Source organism: Ursus arctos, unplaced genomic scaffold (genome assembly GCF_023065955.2).
Source record: "Ursus arctos isolate Adak ecotype North America unplaced genomic scaffold, UrsArc2.0 scaffold_30, whole genome shotgun sequence".
Lineage (NCBI taxonomy): Eukaryota > Metazoa > Chordata > Mammalia > Carnivora > Ursidae > Ursus > Ursus arctos.
In genome coordinates, this window is record NW_026622986.1 from 15,112,016 (window position 1) to 15,127,244 (window position 15,229).

The window sequence follows — 15,229 nt, forward strand, 5'->3', positions numbered from 1 at the left end:
CTGGACGCAGGGGCACGTGTTCAGAAGTATAAAAATACATGCATGCAGTAAAAAAGGGGCATCAGAAACTGCCCTTTGAGGCTTACCCAGAGATCTTTCTTTTGTCTGGTTGGTCGACCTCACCACTGGAAGGCTCGCTCGAGTTCGGCTGCCTCTGGAAAAAGGACTCGGAGCTTCTCCCTCAGACATGGCTTCCAAAGAATCACCAGACGTCTCTGATAAATGCTCGATTGGGTCGCCCAAATTGGGAGGTTGGGGACTATGAGACAGTTTGGGACTTCTTGTCTGCAAAAGGCACGTAAAAGAAAAGTAGGAAAATAAATGATTAGGAATTATGTAGAAAATATTTTCAAAGCCATCAAGGTCTGCCAAACTGGGCAAACAATATGGCAGGGGAAAAATCTGTCGGAAGACCTGGACACAGAAAACTAAAGATCCAGTGGGTCAAAGTAGCAGTTGTGAAAGTTACTGGAAAAAAAAACCCCATATTGTCCCGGAGTATTCCATTAAGATTTTTATCACTGAGCATTTACTGTACAAATACCAGCTTCGACGAGCAGTTGAAGACAAGCCACATCATTGGAAAGAATGATGGCAAATCAATTCCTGTGGCCCGACAAATTTTAACGGTTGTTATGACAACAGATGGGATTGTGCACGTTTATATATACCTAAACGGATGAGGCACTCACGCCACAGTAAACTGAACACAACCGGGCCTTCAAAGTCTTACATCAAGACTGTTTCCAAAATCGGTAAACCAAGATTGTGAGGGAGACATTTATATCACAGTTGAACTTCTTTCTTTGAGTCAGACATCCCATAGGTAAGATTATGTCTAGCTTTGGTTATTACTTACCTCACCAATCAGCAGAAAGTATCTAGAATAACTTACACACACACAACACAGAACTGAATTCTTAAGTTATCTGTACTGTAATGGCGGGAAATTTCGTGTGTAAAATGCTCATGATCTATTAGTCAAGAACATTCCTTGATCATGGACTAGTGGTTGAGCATTGTGGGAGATGAAGAAAAACACACAACAGGCTGCCTGATGTCAGAGAGTTTCAGAACTAATTGGTGCAATTAGTGAAAGGCACGAAATAACACAGGAAAGTGGATAATGAAGTGTGAAGTGGAAACTGTGTGGGGACATCCATTCATCCTTCCAACAGACACGTACTGCAGACCCACTATGTTCCAGACTGTGCTAGGTACTGGGGCCAGAATGATGCAAAAGCAGGCATGGCCTTGCCCACATGGTTTCACAGTCTAGTCAGGGGACCAACACTGAAGACCACATAAAGGTGCCGTGAGAGGGTGTTAACTCCACCTGGTGGGGGTGGGGCGCTTGTTGGGAAGAGGAGTAAACTGTGTTGTCAAGAAAGAGGTAAGCTGGGAGGAGGGGGTAAGCCAGAGGGTAAGAATAAAGAGAGGGAAAGGCATTCCAGGAAGAGGGGTCAGCAAGGGCTAAGTCCCCAATGCAGAAAGAAGTGGCAAGCACTGGACGCTTGAAGGGGCTTGTCCAACAGAGATCAGATCACACGCAGCCTCGGAGTCAAGGTGAACTCAACTGAACTCTAAGGTACCAGAACTCCACGGAGGCATCTGAGGCAGGGAAAGGGGTGAGAGGGCCAGGATCGGATCTGTTTTTTAGAGGATCACTCGAGCTCTGGTGTGGGGGGTCGGAGATGCGCGCGGAAGGTCAGAGAAAGGGAGTCAGCCAAAGTAGGGGATTAGGCTGAATGAACACATCATCTCAGCTCTCCCCTCTGGCACTGCCCACTGTGACTGGCATTGCGCGATCCCAGGCACCTTCTGGAAGGCAAACTGATCAGAAAGAATCAAGCAGGTGAGTTTTCTTTTACCGAGTAAGATGCCAAAGGTGCTGAGGGGCTGGTGCTGGGCTACAGGCAGCCCCAGCAGCTAGGTTTTTGGTTTGTTTGCGTTCCTCAATTTCCTCCAAGACTTCCTAAGGGGGCCACTGCATTTTGAAGTTAAGCACCATTTAACCCTCGAGGCAGAAGGAGCTTCGTGGGTGTATAACCTATGCCCCACACTTAGAAGGTTCCAGCTTGGTTTCATGCTCTACTGTGGCTGTCTTAAAATTCCTTTTTTTTTTTTTTTTCAGAGAGAGAGTATGCGGCATTGGGGGGTTTTGAGAGGGGAAGAGGGAGAGAAGGAGGGAAGGAGAGGGATGACGGAGAGGGAAAGAGGGAAGGGGAGAGAGAGACAGAGAGAATTTAAGCAGGCTCCATGCTCAGCACGGAGCCCCACGCAGGGCTTGATCTCACAAGCCTGAGATCATGACCTGATCCAAACTCGAGAGCTGGATGCTTAACCAACTGAACCACCCAGGAGCCCCTGTCTTGAAATTCTTAATGATTTCTGGAACAAGGTACAACGAAAATTATGTAGCCTGATACACCAGGGAACCCTCCCGAGGGTAGAACGATCAGCTTCTTTCCCCTCTCTCTTGCTAACAGTACAAGGAGACCCCTCCTGGCGGAGCATGATTGCATTATCTACACCCTCACTCCTGGCTACGCCTCTCGGGACCTTTCCACGGAGGAAAACCGAAAAGGGTCAGCGCACAGATTCAGGCACTCCCGTAAGTGTGGGATGTGGCTTCAGGGAGACAACCAAGGAAACTCTCAGCTCAGACTGCATGCCAGAAAGGACACCCATTAACAGTTACATTGTCTCTCTGGGTTAATTTTTCTGTGCAAGCCCCCAAAAGTGGTTGATTCCCAGATTTATTTTCCATGAAGTCTGCTTCCGAAATAAAGATTGGGATCTGGCTTTGGCACTCGGTGAACATATTCCTTGACTAGAAAAATCATTCCTCAATCACTGCCTAGCCCACCGAGATCTAGATAAATTCATACGGTCCTCAATGGAGTAACTACCTGGTTGCTACGCTCAGAAGAGTATCAGGGAAGAGGTCTTCCCTCTGACTTAAAAAAAAACCAAAACAGGCGCCTGGGTGGCTCAATCTTAGTTAAGCATCTGCCTTCGGCTCAGGGTGTGATCCTGGCGTTCTGGGATCAAGCCCCACGTCAGGCTCTTCTGCTATGAGCCTGCTTCTTCCTCTCCCACTCCCCCCCTTGTGTTCCCTCTCTCGCTGGCTGTCTCTCTCTCTGTCAAATGAATAAATAAAATCTTTAAAAAAACAAAAACAAAACAAAACAAAAATACACTACGCACTCTGTTTAGCAAAATAGCCAAGAAATAATATTACTTTAAGCAACAGGGCGACATTCCTGGCCTCTGCCATTTGGTCGTCTCTGCAGCCCACAGCAGATATGATACATTTGATGAGTTGTCATTTTCCATTGCAAAAGGCAATAATCCTTGAAGACAGTCAGAATCAAATTTCTGTTTCTCGTTCAGGGTCACCGTGGTGGTAATATGTATAAAAATAGAGTTGTAAGGGCTAACCTTTTTTTTTTTTAACTTCCTGTACACAGCTACTTAGTTCCAAATACAAATTTCCCCTTTTTTCCGTGTCATTTCCTTTCCCCCTGCAAACTGTCATTGCATATTAGCAGTCTTCTCACAGGGTCCCCTCCCCCAGTGCTCGCTGCTGAGACATCATTTAGTGCAGAGAAGAGACAATGGAAATTGCTGACGAATGTCAGCTACCCTGTGATGTGCTATATGAGAAAAGAAAACCAAAAGGCATTTGGCACAGGGACTCTGCACTCGGCACAGTGCTGGGCTGGGCTCCCGGGGTTAGAAGTGCTGCATAGGGTTCTTGAGCTCCTAATGCACTGGAGGGATATTTTGGGGCCAAGGATGATAACACGCATTAACAGTTGGACGAGAAGAGCTAGGAGGTGTGTCCCTGTGAGTGCAGAAGGGGTTTGGGGGCTGGCACGGAAGGGTGGGTCGGGGGTGGGGGAAGAACATGGGTGAACTGAGTGACGTCACACACCATGTCCTCAGGTCTCTGTGCACTCGGGGGCACCCAGGAGGAGAACGTGACCTCTCAAGGGACATTTTCCCCTGTCCCTCTCTCAGCTGAGCTAACAGATACATCGTCCAAAGCAGCAGAGTACCAAATTGTCTCTTCCTATAGGCAACCACAGGGCAGGATTTCGCCTCTTGCTAACCTCTTCAGTAATACCGAATATGTGAACAAGTTTCACTTTTATTATTTGACTTGATGCTCAGCCATCTTTGAAAGAGTTCCCGCCCCCAAATGATGTCCCCCTTCTCTGCGGAATACCTCCTTGCCCACTTGGATAAGACCCTGAAGACCGTGTCCCATATGAAGGGGACATACATTGCAGCTACCCGGGGACATGCCTGCTTTTGCACCTGTTGTCCTAGGGTCATTATTAGTAGAAACCCCTTTCACTCTCAAGCACGTACTGGTTTGAGCAGTTAACGGCAGAGTCACCCGCGCCCAGCCCAGCTGCAGCTGACTGGCTCAAGCAGTAGCCACACCTGATCTTGACTGGACCCATTATATTCTCGTCCTGAAAAATGGAGACCTGGGACAGAGGGGCTATTTTATTAGTGTCTGTGAGAATTTGAAATGTGAGGTCATATGAAGTCGTGGCTGATAATGGACAGGGAACGTGAAACAGAATACAGAGGAAGGATGGGGGCCGATCTGTTCAGGAAAACAGAGACAAGAGATCCCCATGACCCAAAAGATGGACAGCAGCTATCTGGGCCACTGGGCATCCTGGTTCCTGATTCCAGCATGCTGAGGGGTCTTTCCTATTAATTCCTTCTGATTAATTCCATTTTTGTTCTTAAACTAATTTGAGGTGACTTTGTGCCTTGTAAGCAGGCCGTCACTGACACGGACCCATTCTAACAGCTCCCCACCTTGGGCTGATATGACGCTGGCACATTTATAATATTAGCGGTAATACATGTGTTTCACAGATGAAACTCTCTTTAGAAAATTATGGGGGAGGTTATGATGTAGAGTTACTAAGATGGTATTTCGCAAAGTTGGGGGCACCCAAGTATGTCCTCTCTACTGAAACTTTTACTGTGTATGGTATCATTATTACATGGGAAAAGTGAGATTTTAATTAGCAAGAAAGAGGGGGGGAATACTCACACAATTGCAGATTTGGCTTAATAAAGAAGTCTTTACGCTGGGAGTTATTCTCATTTTGGCCATCAGGCACTGTCTACAGCATGGCATTTGAAGCCTTTGCCCCAGGCTGCTGAGCGGAGAGCCGCCCCTCACTGCGGAAGGTGCGTGGGGTCGTGAATGGTGGAAATACTACATGGCCATAGGAACAGGACTCAAGGGTTTGGAAGGCTGGATTTCCCTCTGTGCTTCATGGGCACCCAGGATACCAACCCATCTCCCTCTGTTTCCATAGTAACTTTCTAGATGTTTTCCCAAATCCCAGGGGACCCCCAAACCTAAAACCCAAACAGGAATTCTTTTGGGGTCATGCACCCCAAGGGCTGGTTTGTGTGAACCAGGCCACTGAACTCCACTCATCCTTTCTAGCCTTCCCTTCTTTTTTTTTTTTTTTAAAGATTTCATTTATTTATTCGACAGAGATAGAGACAGCCACCGAGAGAGGGAACACAAGCAGGGGGAGTGGGAGAGGAAGAAGCAGGCTCCCAGCGGAGGAGCCCGATGCGGGGCTCGATCCCAGAACGCCAGGACCACGCCCTGAGCCGAAGGCAGACGCTTAACCGCTGTGCCACCCAGGTGCCCCTAGCCTTCCCTTCTTCAAAGAGGGCTTTCTATCACCAAGAGATGCCGGGCTAACGGGCCTCGTGCAGGTCTCCCCTCTGCTCCTCTGCAACATGTGCGGACTGGTCCTCTAGGAAGAGTCTCCTAGTGAAGGGGTGAGGGGAGAGAGCCAGGAACGAACGCACGATGCCGGCCACGCTGTGACTGACATATGGGATTCTCACTGAACCTCACCGCAACTCATGCTACAGACCACCACTGAGAAAACAGATCGTTAAAGCAACCTGCCTGCAATTCTAGCAAGTGAGGGAACTGCGACCAAGTCTGTGGGATCCCAGATCTGACAGTCAGTGGTAACGTCATTGAACTGGAGTCTGGTGATCTGGTTCTGGTTCAGCTTCTGCCAAAATGGGGAAATGTACAGCCTCACCGAGTCCTAGTTTCTCATCTGTAAGACCACAGGTGGAAAGATCTGGTAGTTAGTAAAGTGGTAAAGTCATTCAACCGGGAGTCTAAGGACTAAGGACGAAGATTTCTTAACTTCGACATACACACCACACAACGAAGAAAACACCACGTCGCCCAGAAGACTTTCATTTATTGTTTCTTTCAAATGATTTACCCTATTGCACCTCCTCGATAGAAATATGCAGCCCAGCTACAGCACGAGGACCTAGGATTTCTGCAAACATATACTCAAGTGCGTGCAACACAGTCACAAAGCATTAGTTGTTAAAAGACTGCCATACTTGCATTTTATCATCATGAACAAATATTTGCTGAAATGTTGACCGTGAGCATTATGCTGTACTGGGAGATCGAATTTACTCTTATTCTTCATAATGCTGTTGTATTTGGAGACCAAAGCCAAAGAGAAAAGGAAGTTTAAGCTAGAGGCACTGATGATGGTTTCCATTCTTATTTTTCAGGGCCCTTAAAGTCAAAATTGAAACACCGAGGTCCAAAAAACAAAGCCTGGGGCGCCTGGGTGGCACAGCGGTTAGGCGCCTGCCTTCGGCTCAGGGCGTGATCCCGGCGTTCTGGGCTCGAGCCCCACATCAGGCTCCTCTGCTATGAGCCTGCTTCTTCCTCTCCCACTCTCCCTGCTTGTGTTCCCTCTCTCGCTGTCTGTCTCTATCTCTGTCGAATAAATAAATAAAATCTTAAAAAAAAAAAAAAAAGCCTGCCAACGTAGCTTTCATGTAATACGTTAGCCGTCGGGAACGGTGAGGTATCTGGTGAGCCAGGATATACGCTTCACTTCAAATTATGTTATCTTTTGAAAACAAAACTCAATACTGCCTTACTGAATCTTTACATCATTCTAATTAATGCCCGATTTCCACAGAGAATTCAGAAATATGACGCTTCTCACATGCAAATGTATCTGGGATGACTCATTATCCTAATATAGTTGACTTTTTAAAATTTTACTTATTTATTTATTTGTGTGTGTGAGAGAGAGACAGAATGCACAAGCAGGGGAGAGCTGCAGGCAGAGGGAGAAGCAGGCTCCCCACTGAGCAAGGAGCCTGATGCAGGACTTGATCCCAGGACCCCAGAATCATGACCTGAGCCGAAGGCAGACTCACTTACATCCAGATTTTTTTTTTTTTGATAAATATGGTACAGTGCTGTAAGTGTATTTTCTTTTCCTTATGATTTCTTTAATAACATTTTCTTTTCTCTAGCTTTCTGTATTGTAAGAGTATATAACACATGTAATATACAGAATGTGTTACTCGACTGCTTATGTTATCGGCAAGGCTTCCAGTCATTAGTGGGCTCTTAGTGGTTAAGTTCTGGGGGAGTCAAAAGTTATACACGCATTTTAGACTGTGCGGGGGGTCGGCACCCCTAACCCCCATGTTGTGCAAGGATTAACTGTACTCATTACTGACACAGTTAATTTAATCATGACATTCAGACACTTTAATCCCATTTTTTGTACTTAGGAAGCTTTAGACTCAAACCTAGTTAAAATTCTGACTTCAGTTGAAGAGAACTTTCTAGTTGTTCGGTCCTCTTGTGAAAGATTCAAGGAGCAAAATATCAGAAGTTTACAACAATGGATCATCCCCAGACTTCTGCTTACTCCAACATCCCAGCTCCACAGTGGCCCCAGGAGAATTAAGAATTGTCGCTAAGTTTAAGCGTCTCCTTTGCTTACAGTCTTTTCTACAAACCACAGTGCAGTCCCTTGCCTCCCTTCTTTGCGTCTCCTTATTTCCAAATTCTTTTCTTTTCTTTCATTCAAGTAACATCTATGTCCAACATGGGGTTCAAACCCACGACCCCAAGATCAAGAGTCGCAGTCTCCACTGACTGAACCGGCCAGGCGCCCCTCCTTGTCCCCAAATTCTAAGGCCTCTACTGTGTTTGGGCCTGGGGATGGGGAGAATGACAAGAGCTCTCCTAGGCATCTCTGGCTTCCATCCTGCCTCCATCCTTACACACACACACACACACTCACCCTGCAAGGTGGCCGCATCTGTCTAGGCTGACACCCTCTCTCTTCAGGTGGCCCACCAGCCGCTCTCAGAGGAGTCTGGGACCCATAGCCCGGTGCGTCTCAAAAGCAGCAGGCCCGGAGCTCCACAAGGCTCCTTGGCTCCTTCCCACCACTTCGGTGGCAGAGGGCCAGAAAAGCAAACCCAAGCCACTATCTCCTCGGGGTCATTCTTATGCTGATGGCCAACCTGGGGACTAGACAGAGGACACCTGCTGCTCTAGAAGCTGACAGGTGGATGTGAGCACTGGAATACAAATGTAAAAGAAATTATTTGGATTTATAACAATGATGAAACCTTTGGGTGGGTCTGGTGTTGAAGACTTACAGGAGAAGAAATCAGCTTTTATTTTTAATAGAGAGCTTGAATGCAAGCAGTACATGGTCCCGCTCTGAGTCTAACACACACCATTGACTGTTTAGTGCGTATCTGTGCCCCACGCGAGGAATGTATGGACACACGCCAGCTTTACCAGTAATCAGGAACTCCTGGGCTTTACCACCAGAAAGACAGATCCCCACAAACCCCACTTGAATGCCAGCTTCCAGCCGTGCATACCTGAGATTCTTAGAAGTTTCTCCTGTCTTAAGTTGAGCTCTGAAAAATCAGTATTTCCCTTCCTCAGCTTGGCCATAGGGGGAAGGCATTTTCTCCGGGATTTATTTTGATGAGCTATATCCCTGATAAACTCAGTTTATACCCTGTTTCTTCAAGGGTAGTATTTCAGCCCCTTCCTCCCTCTTTCCACCAAAAGAGTACCCAGACATTTTTCATGATTTTCACCTGTGAAAACAGAAAGATGTTTGGTCTGGAGGAAAATCAGACGATTCAGCAGTTGAGCAAAGTACAACTGTGTTTTTTGTTTCCACATTTTCCTTCCCCGTGTGTGTTACTTCATTATCAGATCAGAAAGATGAAAAGGCAGTGATGGCCAAGTGGTCAGGGCCCGCTGCCTCCCCGTCTAGAGCCGGCCACAGGCATCCATGGGGTGAGGCGGGCACGTGACTGCGCCACGAGAGCCACGAGGAACCCCTCCGCCAAGCCCCTCTCCCCATGCAAAGCCCCTTCTACAGATACCAAGAAACAAATGACAAGGGCACCTAGTGCAGAAAAGGATGCTTCCTCGTTATTTAGAGAAGCACGACACTACACGGACACTCGCTTTCAAGCTATTTCTGTGCCAGATGACTCTTTTGAGATATTATTAATTGATCGTGTCCTCAAAGTTGTCAGCAGCAAAGGAAAAATATTATGGAACATCTACTCCTAACCCCTATTTCCTGAAACAATTGCCAAGCCTTCGTGTCCTAAGGTCTTCCCTGGGGAAGGTCTGTTAACAGCATCTTTATATGCCACAGAAGCCACCGGGAAGACCCTCTCCCTAGATTAGGCTTAGGAGGTAAAGACATTTGGAAAATAAATATGGTGGGGTCCTCTCGCCCCTCAATGGGAGAGGAGGAAGGTGGCCAACTGGGAGGGGAAAAAGGGGGTGAATGAGTTTGCAGGACCAGCTAGAGGAGGCTAGTTTTGTTGGTGGTGACGGCGATGTAGAGACCTAGATTCCATTTACGAGGAATGGCCCCACTGGGCAGGATGGATGTGTGGCATGCTTAGAGTGGCTGAAACTGGTGCCCAAGCTTAGGCAGCTGCCAGACAGCCCCCTGAGCCCACCTGCAGACGGACTGCTAGAAGGCCATTTATGGAGTCCCAGGGGACTCAAAACCTTACCCAGTTTTATGGGACTAGATGCTCTCCTTAGGATTTATGATCCCAAAGTGACAAGAATAAATTTCTCAATAATTGAAGCCAAGCCAGATTAATTTGATTTGCAAAAATTAGAAAGGTGATACTTTCTGTACTAGTGGGTCAGGGAGCAAATCTGTATAGATGACAATAGCAAACAAACAAACCTAGCGTCACATGGGAGGCTCGCTAACAAATTACCGTGCAACCAAGCCACGGAATATTATGCAGTCATAATCAGGGTCTTTTAAGGATTTTTTTTTTTTTTTTACATATAACTTGAGAAATGGGAGCAATGCACCCAAATATTAGCACTGCATCTCTTTATATGGTAGTACCATGAGTAACATACTTTTCCTCTTTATTTCTCCAAAATGAGAATAGACTGCTTTTGCAAATCAGACAAGTACTGCATAAGTATATGTTTAAAGAGCAGATCAGAGGAAGGGAAGACTGTCTCACAAAACATTTAGAATCCAGGAAGATGCTTGTCTATGGCGACTTGAAGACCCTCCTGCCCACTCCTGTCTTCTCATGTGTATTGGGTACGATGAGCTTCCAGGCAGAAGGACTCATCCTTCTAGATGGCCCCTGAAACGAGGACAGGAACTCATGGGGGAAACACGGGGAATGAAGACCCATTTTCATTTTCATGCCATGCAAAATTGTGCAGGAGTCCAGAATCGCACGGCCTTTCACTTCCAAAAAAGATTACAGCTAAGGAGGAAGAGCCAAAAGCCATCCATTACATTCTGGACATGCAGATAATGTGCTTTACCTTTTAAGGAGACAAGATTCTCACATCTGTAGCGCCCCCTCCCCACATCTGTCGTTCTGACACCATTACCATAACAACGTTAAAGCTCTGATTAAAATGTGATTCCAGGTAAATTTAAAATTTTTAGCCATGTTTTACAGTCTCTCGGATATTTTCTACGTTTCAACCCCTTCGCAGGGTGTAGATGGTCTGTTTTTTCATTTTTTTCCTTGAAGACGTTTGTCTGTGCCTAGAGGGCCAGCTAAAACTGGTTACCCTGCACATGGGCAGTGGGGCCCTCACCGGGTCAGCCTTTTCCTCTTTAAGGATTAGAGGCCAACCCACCACCTGCCGGCCTGGTGTCCCACCTGTAACATGACCCAGACTCCCTTTCTGGAGCAACACCTCCAACTGGCTGCTCTCGACCTCCCTCCAAAGCCCGAACGAGACCAAGACTTTTGAAAGAAGATAAGGCCGAGCTGACCTCCCTCTGTCTCCAGCGTTCTTCCATGGGGATAGAAAGTTACACCATCAGCAAGTTTCAAATCTGGATCTCGTTAGCTTAGCCCCCCACCTCTTTCAGACACACGCTCCTGCTATCTTATTGAGTGTCCTGCTTTCCTCGTGAAGGAGTTGATACAAAATAAAAAGCCAACGGAGGCACACTGCTGTTTCCTTGCGGACCCTGTCCATTACATGGACGGATGCCCTCCTTCTGGAAGCAGGAGCAAAACAATGGCACTTTGAGAATTTCAAACAAGGAAAATAATTTCACTCCTGAAGGAGTGAGAAGCAGTACTTTGTGCCATGACGAGAAGGTTGCAGGACATACACCAAATGTCGCATGTATTAGAAAGGCTGACTGTAAATTTCATGTTCAAGCCAATCAGAGCTCGCTGTACCTCCTCCTCCTCTGAAATCGTACCTTTGGATTTTTAGTTTATTCACCTAAAGTAGAGGTCTCCTTACCGCAAGCTGCCCTGAATCAATCACTCAGTCTCTCTCTCTCTCTCTCTTGCTTTATTTTGCAGCAAGAAGGTGTGCCTTATAAACAAATAGGTTTCACAGGCTGGGGCTCCTGCCGTCCTCATGTCCTCATGTCCTCATTGGGAGAAGCCTGAGCAAAGCTGCTGATGCCTTTAACAGTTCAGAGAGCCAGGAATGCACTTAAAAGGCTTCAGGATAAAAGGTGTCCAAGTCAGGACTGCTATTATTATGGTGATGGAAGGGAAGGGGCCTGCTAGCAGGCTTTGAAATTGCAAGTAAAAGACAGCACAGCACAGAGTGCTAAGCAGGCCCCAGAGAAGGACTCCTAACAAAGCCATTTGTACGTTCATCCCCACATCCAGGCCGAAGTGGGGCCCCTACAGCTGAGCTGTGTTGTTATGAAACCGAAGAGGCCTTCCCTGCTAGCAGAGGCCAGTCCCTGGGCCTGTCCTGGGAGATCGGAAGGTGCCTCCCCTCCCAACAGTGAGGGAGGCCCCAGGGAGCTGGGCCAGGGCGGGGGAGGGGGGGGCGGACACTGGGGTGCCTGAGGCCACCATGCCTCCAAGTGCTTGTGGCCAGACCCTCCTAAGATGAGATATCCTGAAAGGAGGATTTGCTGATATTTTCCAACTCACATTCCCAAACACAGACACACAGACACACAGACACACACACACACACACACACACACACATCATCGTCGTCATCACCACCACCACCGCTAGCTGCCTTCCCAATGTCCCCGGAACGCTTTTCAAATGAAAACAGACCTGTGAAAGTTCTGGTTTCAGGCTAAAGTTTCTTTTTTCCTTTAGAGCTGCTCTACGAGAGCACATCAGCATTTGGGAAGATAGAAAGCAAGATCTGGAATGAGACCCCCTTTCCTTTTCTCACGCTGTTCTTGCGGAATCTGCGCAGACCCCAGTCCCGCTGTGCACGGGCAGTGCAGCCCCACGTGAAGGCTCTCGGAACGTTCGCTCACTTCCACAAACTAATCAGAGTATGTACTTGATGTAGGTGTGGTGAGGGGTCACTGAGGAATAATACGCAGGAATCTGTCAACTATAAATGGGGGTGGTTCTAGATGGCTGGGCTCCCTGCGGGCCTGTGGGGGTCCCTTCGCTTGTGGGGGCCCTGCGTGAGAGGAGAGACTACGACCAACCTTTCTCTGTGTCCACCTGCCTGACGCGGGTAAACGGTTACTTCCAATTTCTAAATGGAGAATGTGACATCCTCAGAGGCCGAGTGTGACTCTCTTACCAGAGAGGAAGAACATCAATTTCCAACCTTATTACACCCCAGTCCTCCAAAATACACCACTGTCATCGTAACTTGGGTATAAATGCTTGAAAAAAAACCCTTGAAAAATTCTCATATATCCCATTATTGGCTGATATATCAAAAAAAAAAAAAAGTTGGTGCTGAGAATTTGTTTTAAGCATAAGAAAAAAAGAATAGAGGTAGACCCCAAACTCTGCACGATTTTTGATGGAGAATCCCACATCGTGAAGTCAAATCTCAGTTCTGAAAGTAGAAAGGCACAGTTCAAGATGGTGGCGGATTAAGCTGAAAGCAGGAGCCACGTGGCATTCCTCATCCCATCTACACCCCTATTTAGTGCGTAACATGCATGCAAGGAAAGAATCAAGCTACCTCTCTTTTCGATGAATTACAGAAATTATAGAAACGTGAAAACTGGGGCGCCTGGATGGCTCAGTCAGTTCAGAGTCTGCCTTTGGCTCAGGTCCTGATCCCAGGGTCCTGGGCTTGGGTCCCACGTGAGGCTCCCTGCTCATTGGGGAGCCTGCTTCTGCCTCTCCACTTCTTGTGCTCTCTCACACGCTCTCTCTCTCTCAAATAAATAAGTAAATAAAAGCTTTTGGGGCGCCTGGGTGGCACAGCGGTTAAGCGTCTGCCTTCGGCTCAGGGCGTGATCCCGGCGATCTGGGATCGAGCCCCACGTCAGGCTCCTCCGCTATGAGCCTGCTTCTTCCTCTCCCACTCCCCCTGCTTGTGTTCCCTCTCTCGCTGGCTGTCTCTATCTCTGTCAAATAAATAAAAAAAAAAAAAAAAAAAAAAAATCTTTAAAAAAAAAAGGAAAAAAGAAAAGAAATGTGAAAACGATTAAGAATGACTGGGAAAACATCAGAGGTTTGTAAACACCCCATCGTAACTGAGATGGTGTGGGGAGGACGATGATTCTCCAGAGTATGTCTGGCCCAATTTTTATTTCTGTGTCTATGTGTTTGGGTAGAAACTTTCCAGTTTGAGCTTGTTACCCCAAAAAAGACCAATGAGACTGTTTATTAAAAGAAAAGGCAGGGATGCCTGGGTGGCTCAGTCGGTCAAGCGTCTGCCTTCTGATCAGGTCATGATCCCAGGGTTCTGGGATCGAGTCCTGCATTGGGCTTCTTGCTCAGTGGGGAGCCTGCTTCTCCCTCTGCCTGCCGCTCCCCCTGCTTGTGCTCTCTCTCTCTCTCCCACCCCCTCTCCCCCTCTCTGACAAATAAATAAATAAAATCTTTTTTTTTTAAAAAAAAAGGAAAGACAGAGAAGTCTGTGTGGTCACTGAAGGCTGACCGAATGGGACGGAAGCCACGTTTGCACAAAGGCCAGTGTGCTGGCTGCTTCCTAAGCACCGTGCATTGAAGGCCTCACAGCAAAGAGTAAATGCTTCAGACCTGTGCATGCTCAGGAGATGAGAAAGAAACAGGCCACGTTTGGGGGGACAAAAAGGATGTGGGTGGTGATATGTCAAAGGGTCAGTCCGCACAGTGTCCAACACAGAGCCAGGTATCTAAGCACTGGAAACTCTCCCCACCCTTTCCAGTTCTAAACTGACCCATCATGACCTAGAGGACAAGAGGATTGTGGGTAAATAGACTATACTGAAAGCTAGCTCTGGGACCAGACTACCCGGGGTCAAACCCCAACTCTGTTATTTATTAGAACTATGTGGCCTTGGGCAAGTAATTTAACTTCTCTGTGCCTCAGTTTCCCCATTTGTAAAATGGGGACCACAGCATGCCCACCCCGGGGGTCGCTGTGAGAAGTTCGTACTTGCAAAGCACTCGGAACAGTGGCCGGCATGTAGTAAGTTCTATATGAATGTGTCTGTTCCTTTCATTTATATTATTAAGATGCACATCAGTAAAATGGTCTGGACCGACACTGGACACATCGGAGCTGAGTGAAGGAAGAGCCATGGTGCTCTGAGGTTATCCGAATGACACAGCTTCGGTTTGCCGGCGTGAGTGACTACTGTGCCTCGAGCAAGCTGGGGAGGAGGGCGTCCTGATGGAGAGCCCCGCTCTGCGGAGGACTGTGCCACGATCTCTGAGCACCGCATCACTGCCTGTTGCACAGCTCGGTTTGTGAAAAGTAAATGAAATATTTCGAAGCAAGCATGCAATTAGTGTTCACTTTAATATTAACTCTCACAATTAAAACACACACACACACACACACACACACACACACACACGTTTGAGAATGCGGCAAGCGTTTGGCTTTGATGGGTTTAAGTCAGGACTTGGGGGAGCAGGGGAA

At 47.3% G+C, this 15,229-nt stretch overlaps 1 protein-coding gene across 12 annotated transcripts in view; it reads right to left on the reverse strand.

Annotated features, from left to right (window-relative positions):
- Positions 1-15,229, reverse strand: part of KIAA1217 (KIAA1217 ortholog) — a 455,000-nt gene that overhangs the window by 137,645 nt on the left and 302,126 nt on the right. For all 12 annotated transcript variants that reach the window (XM_048219301.2, XM_048219294.2, XM_048219292.2 and 9 more), the window contains one exon: positions 87-285. In XM_048219301.2, coding sequence (XP_048075258.1) covers positions 87-285 — 199 coding nt within the window. The remainder of the gene's footprint in view (positions 1-86; positions 286-15,229) is intronic.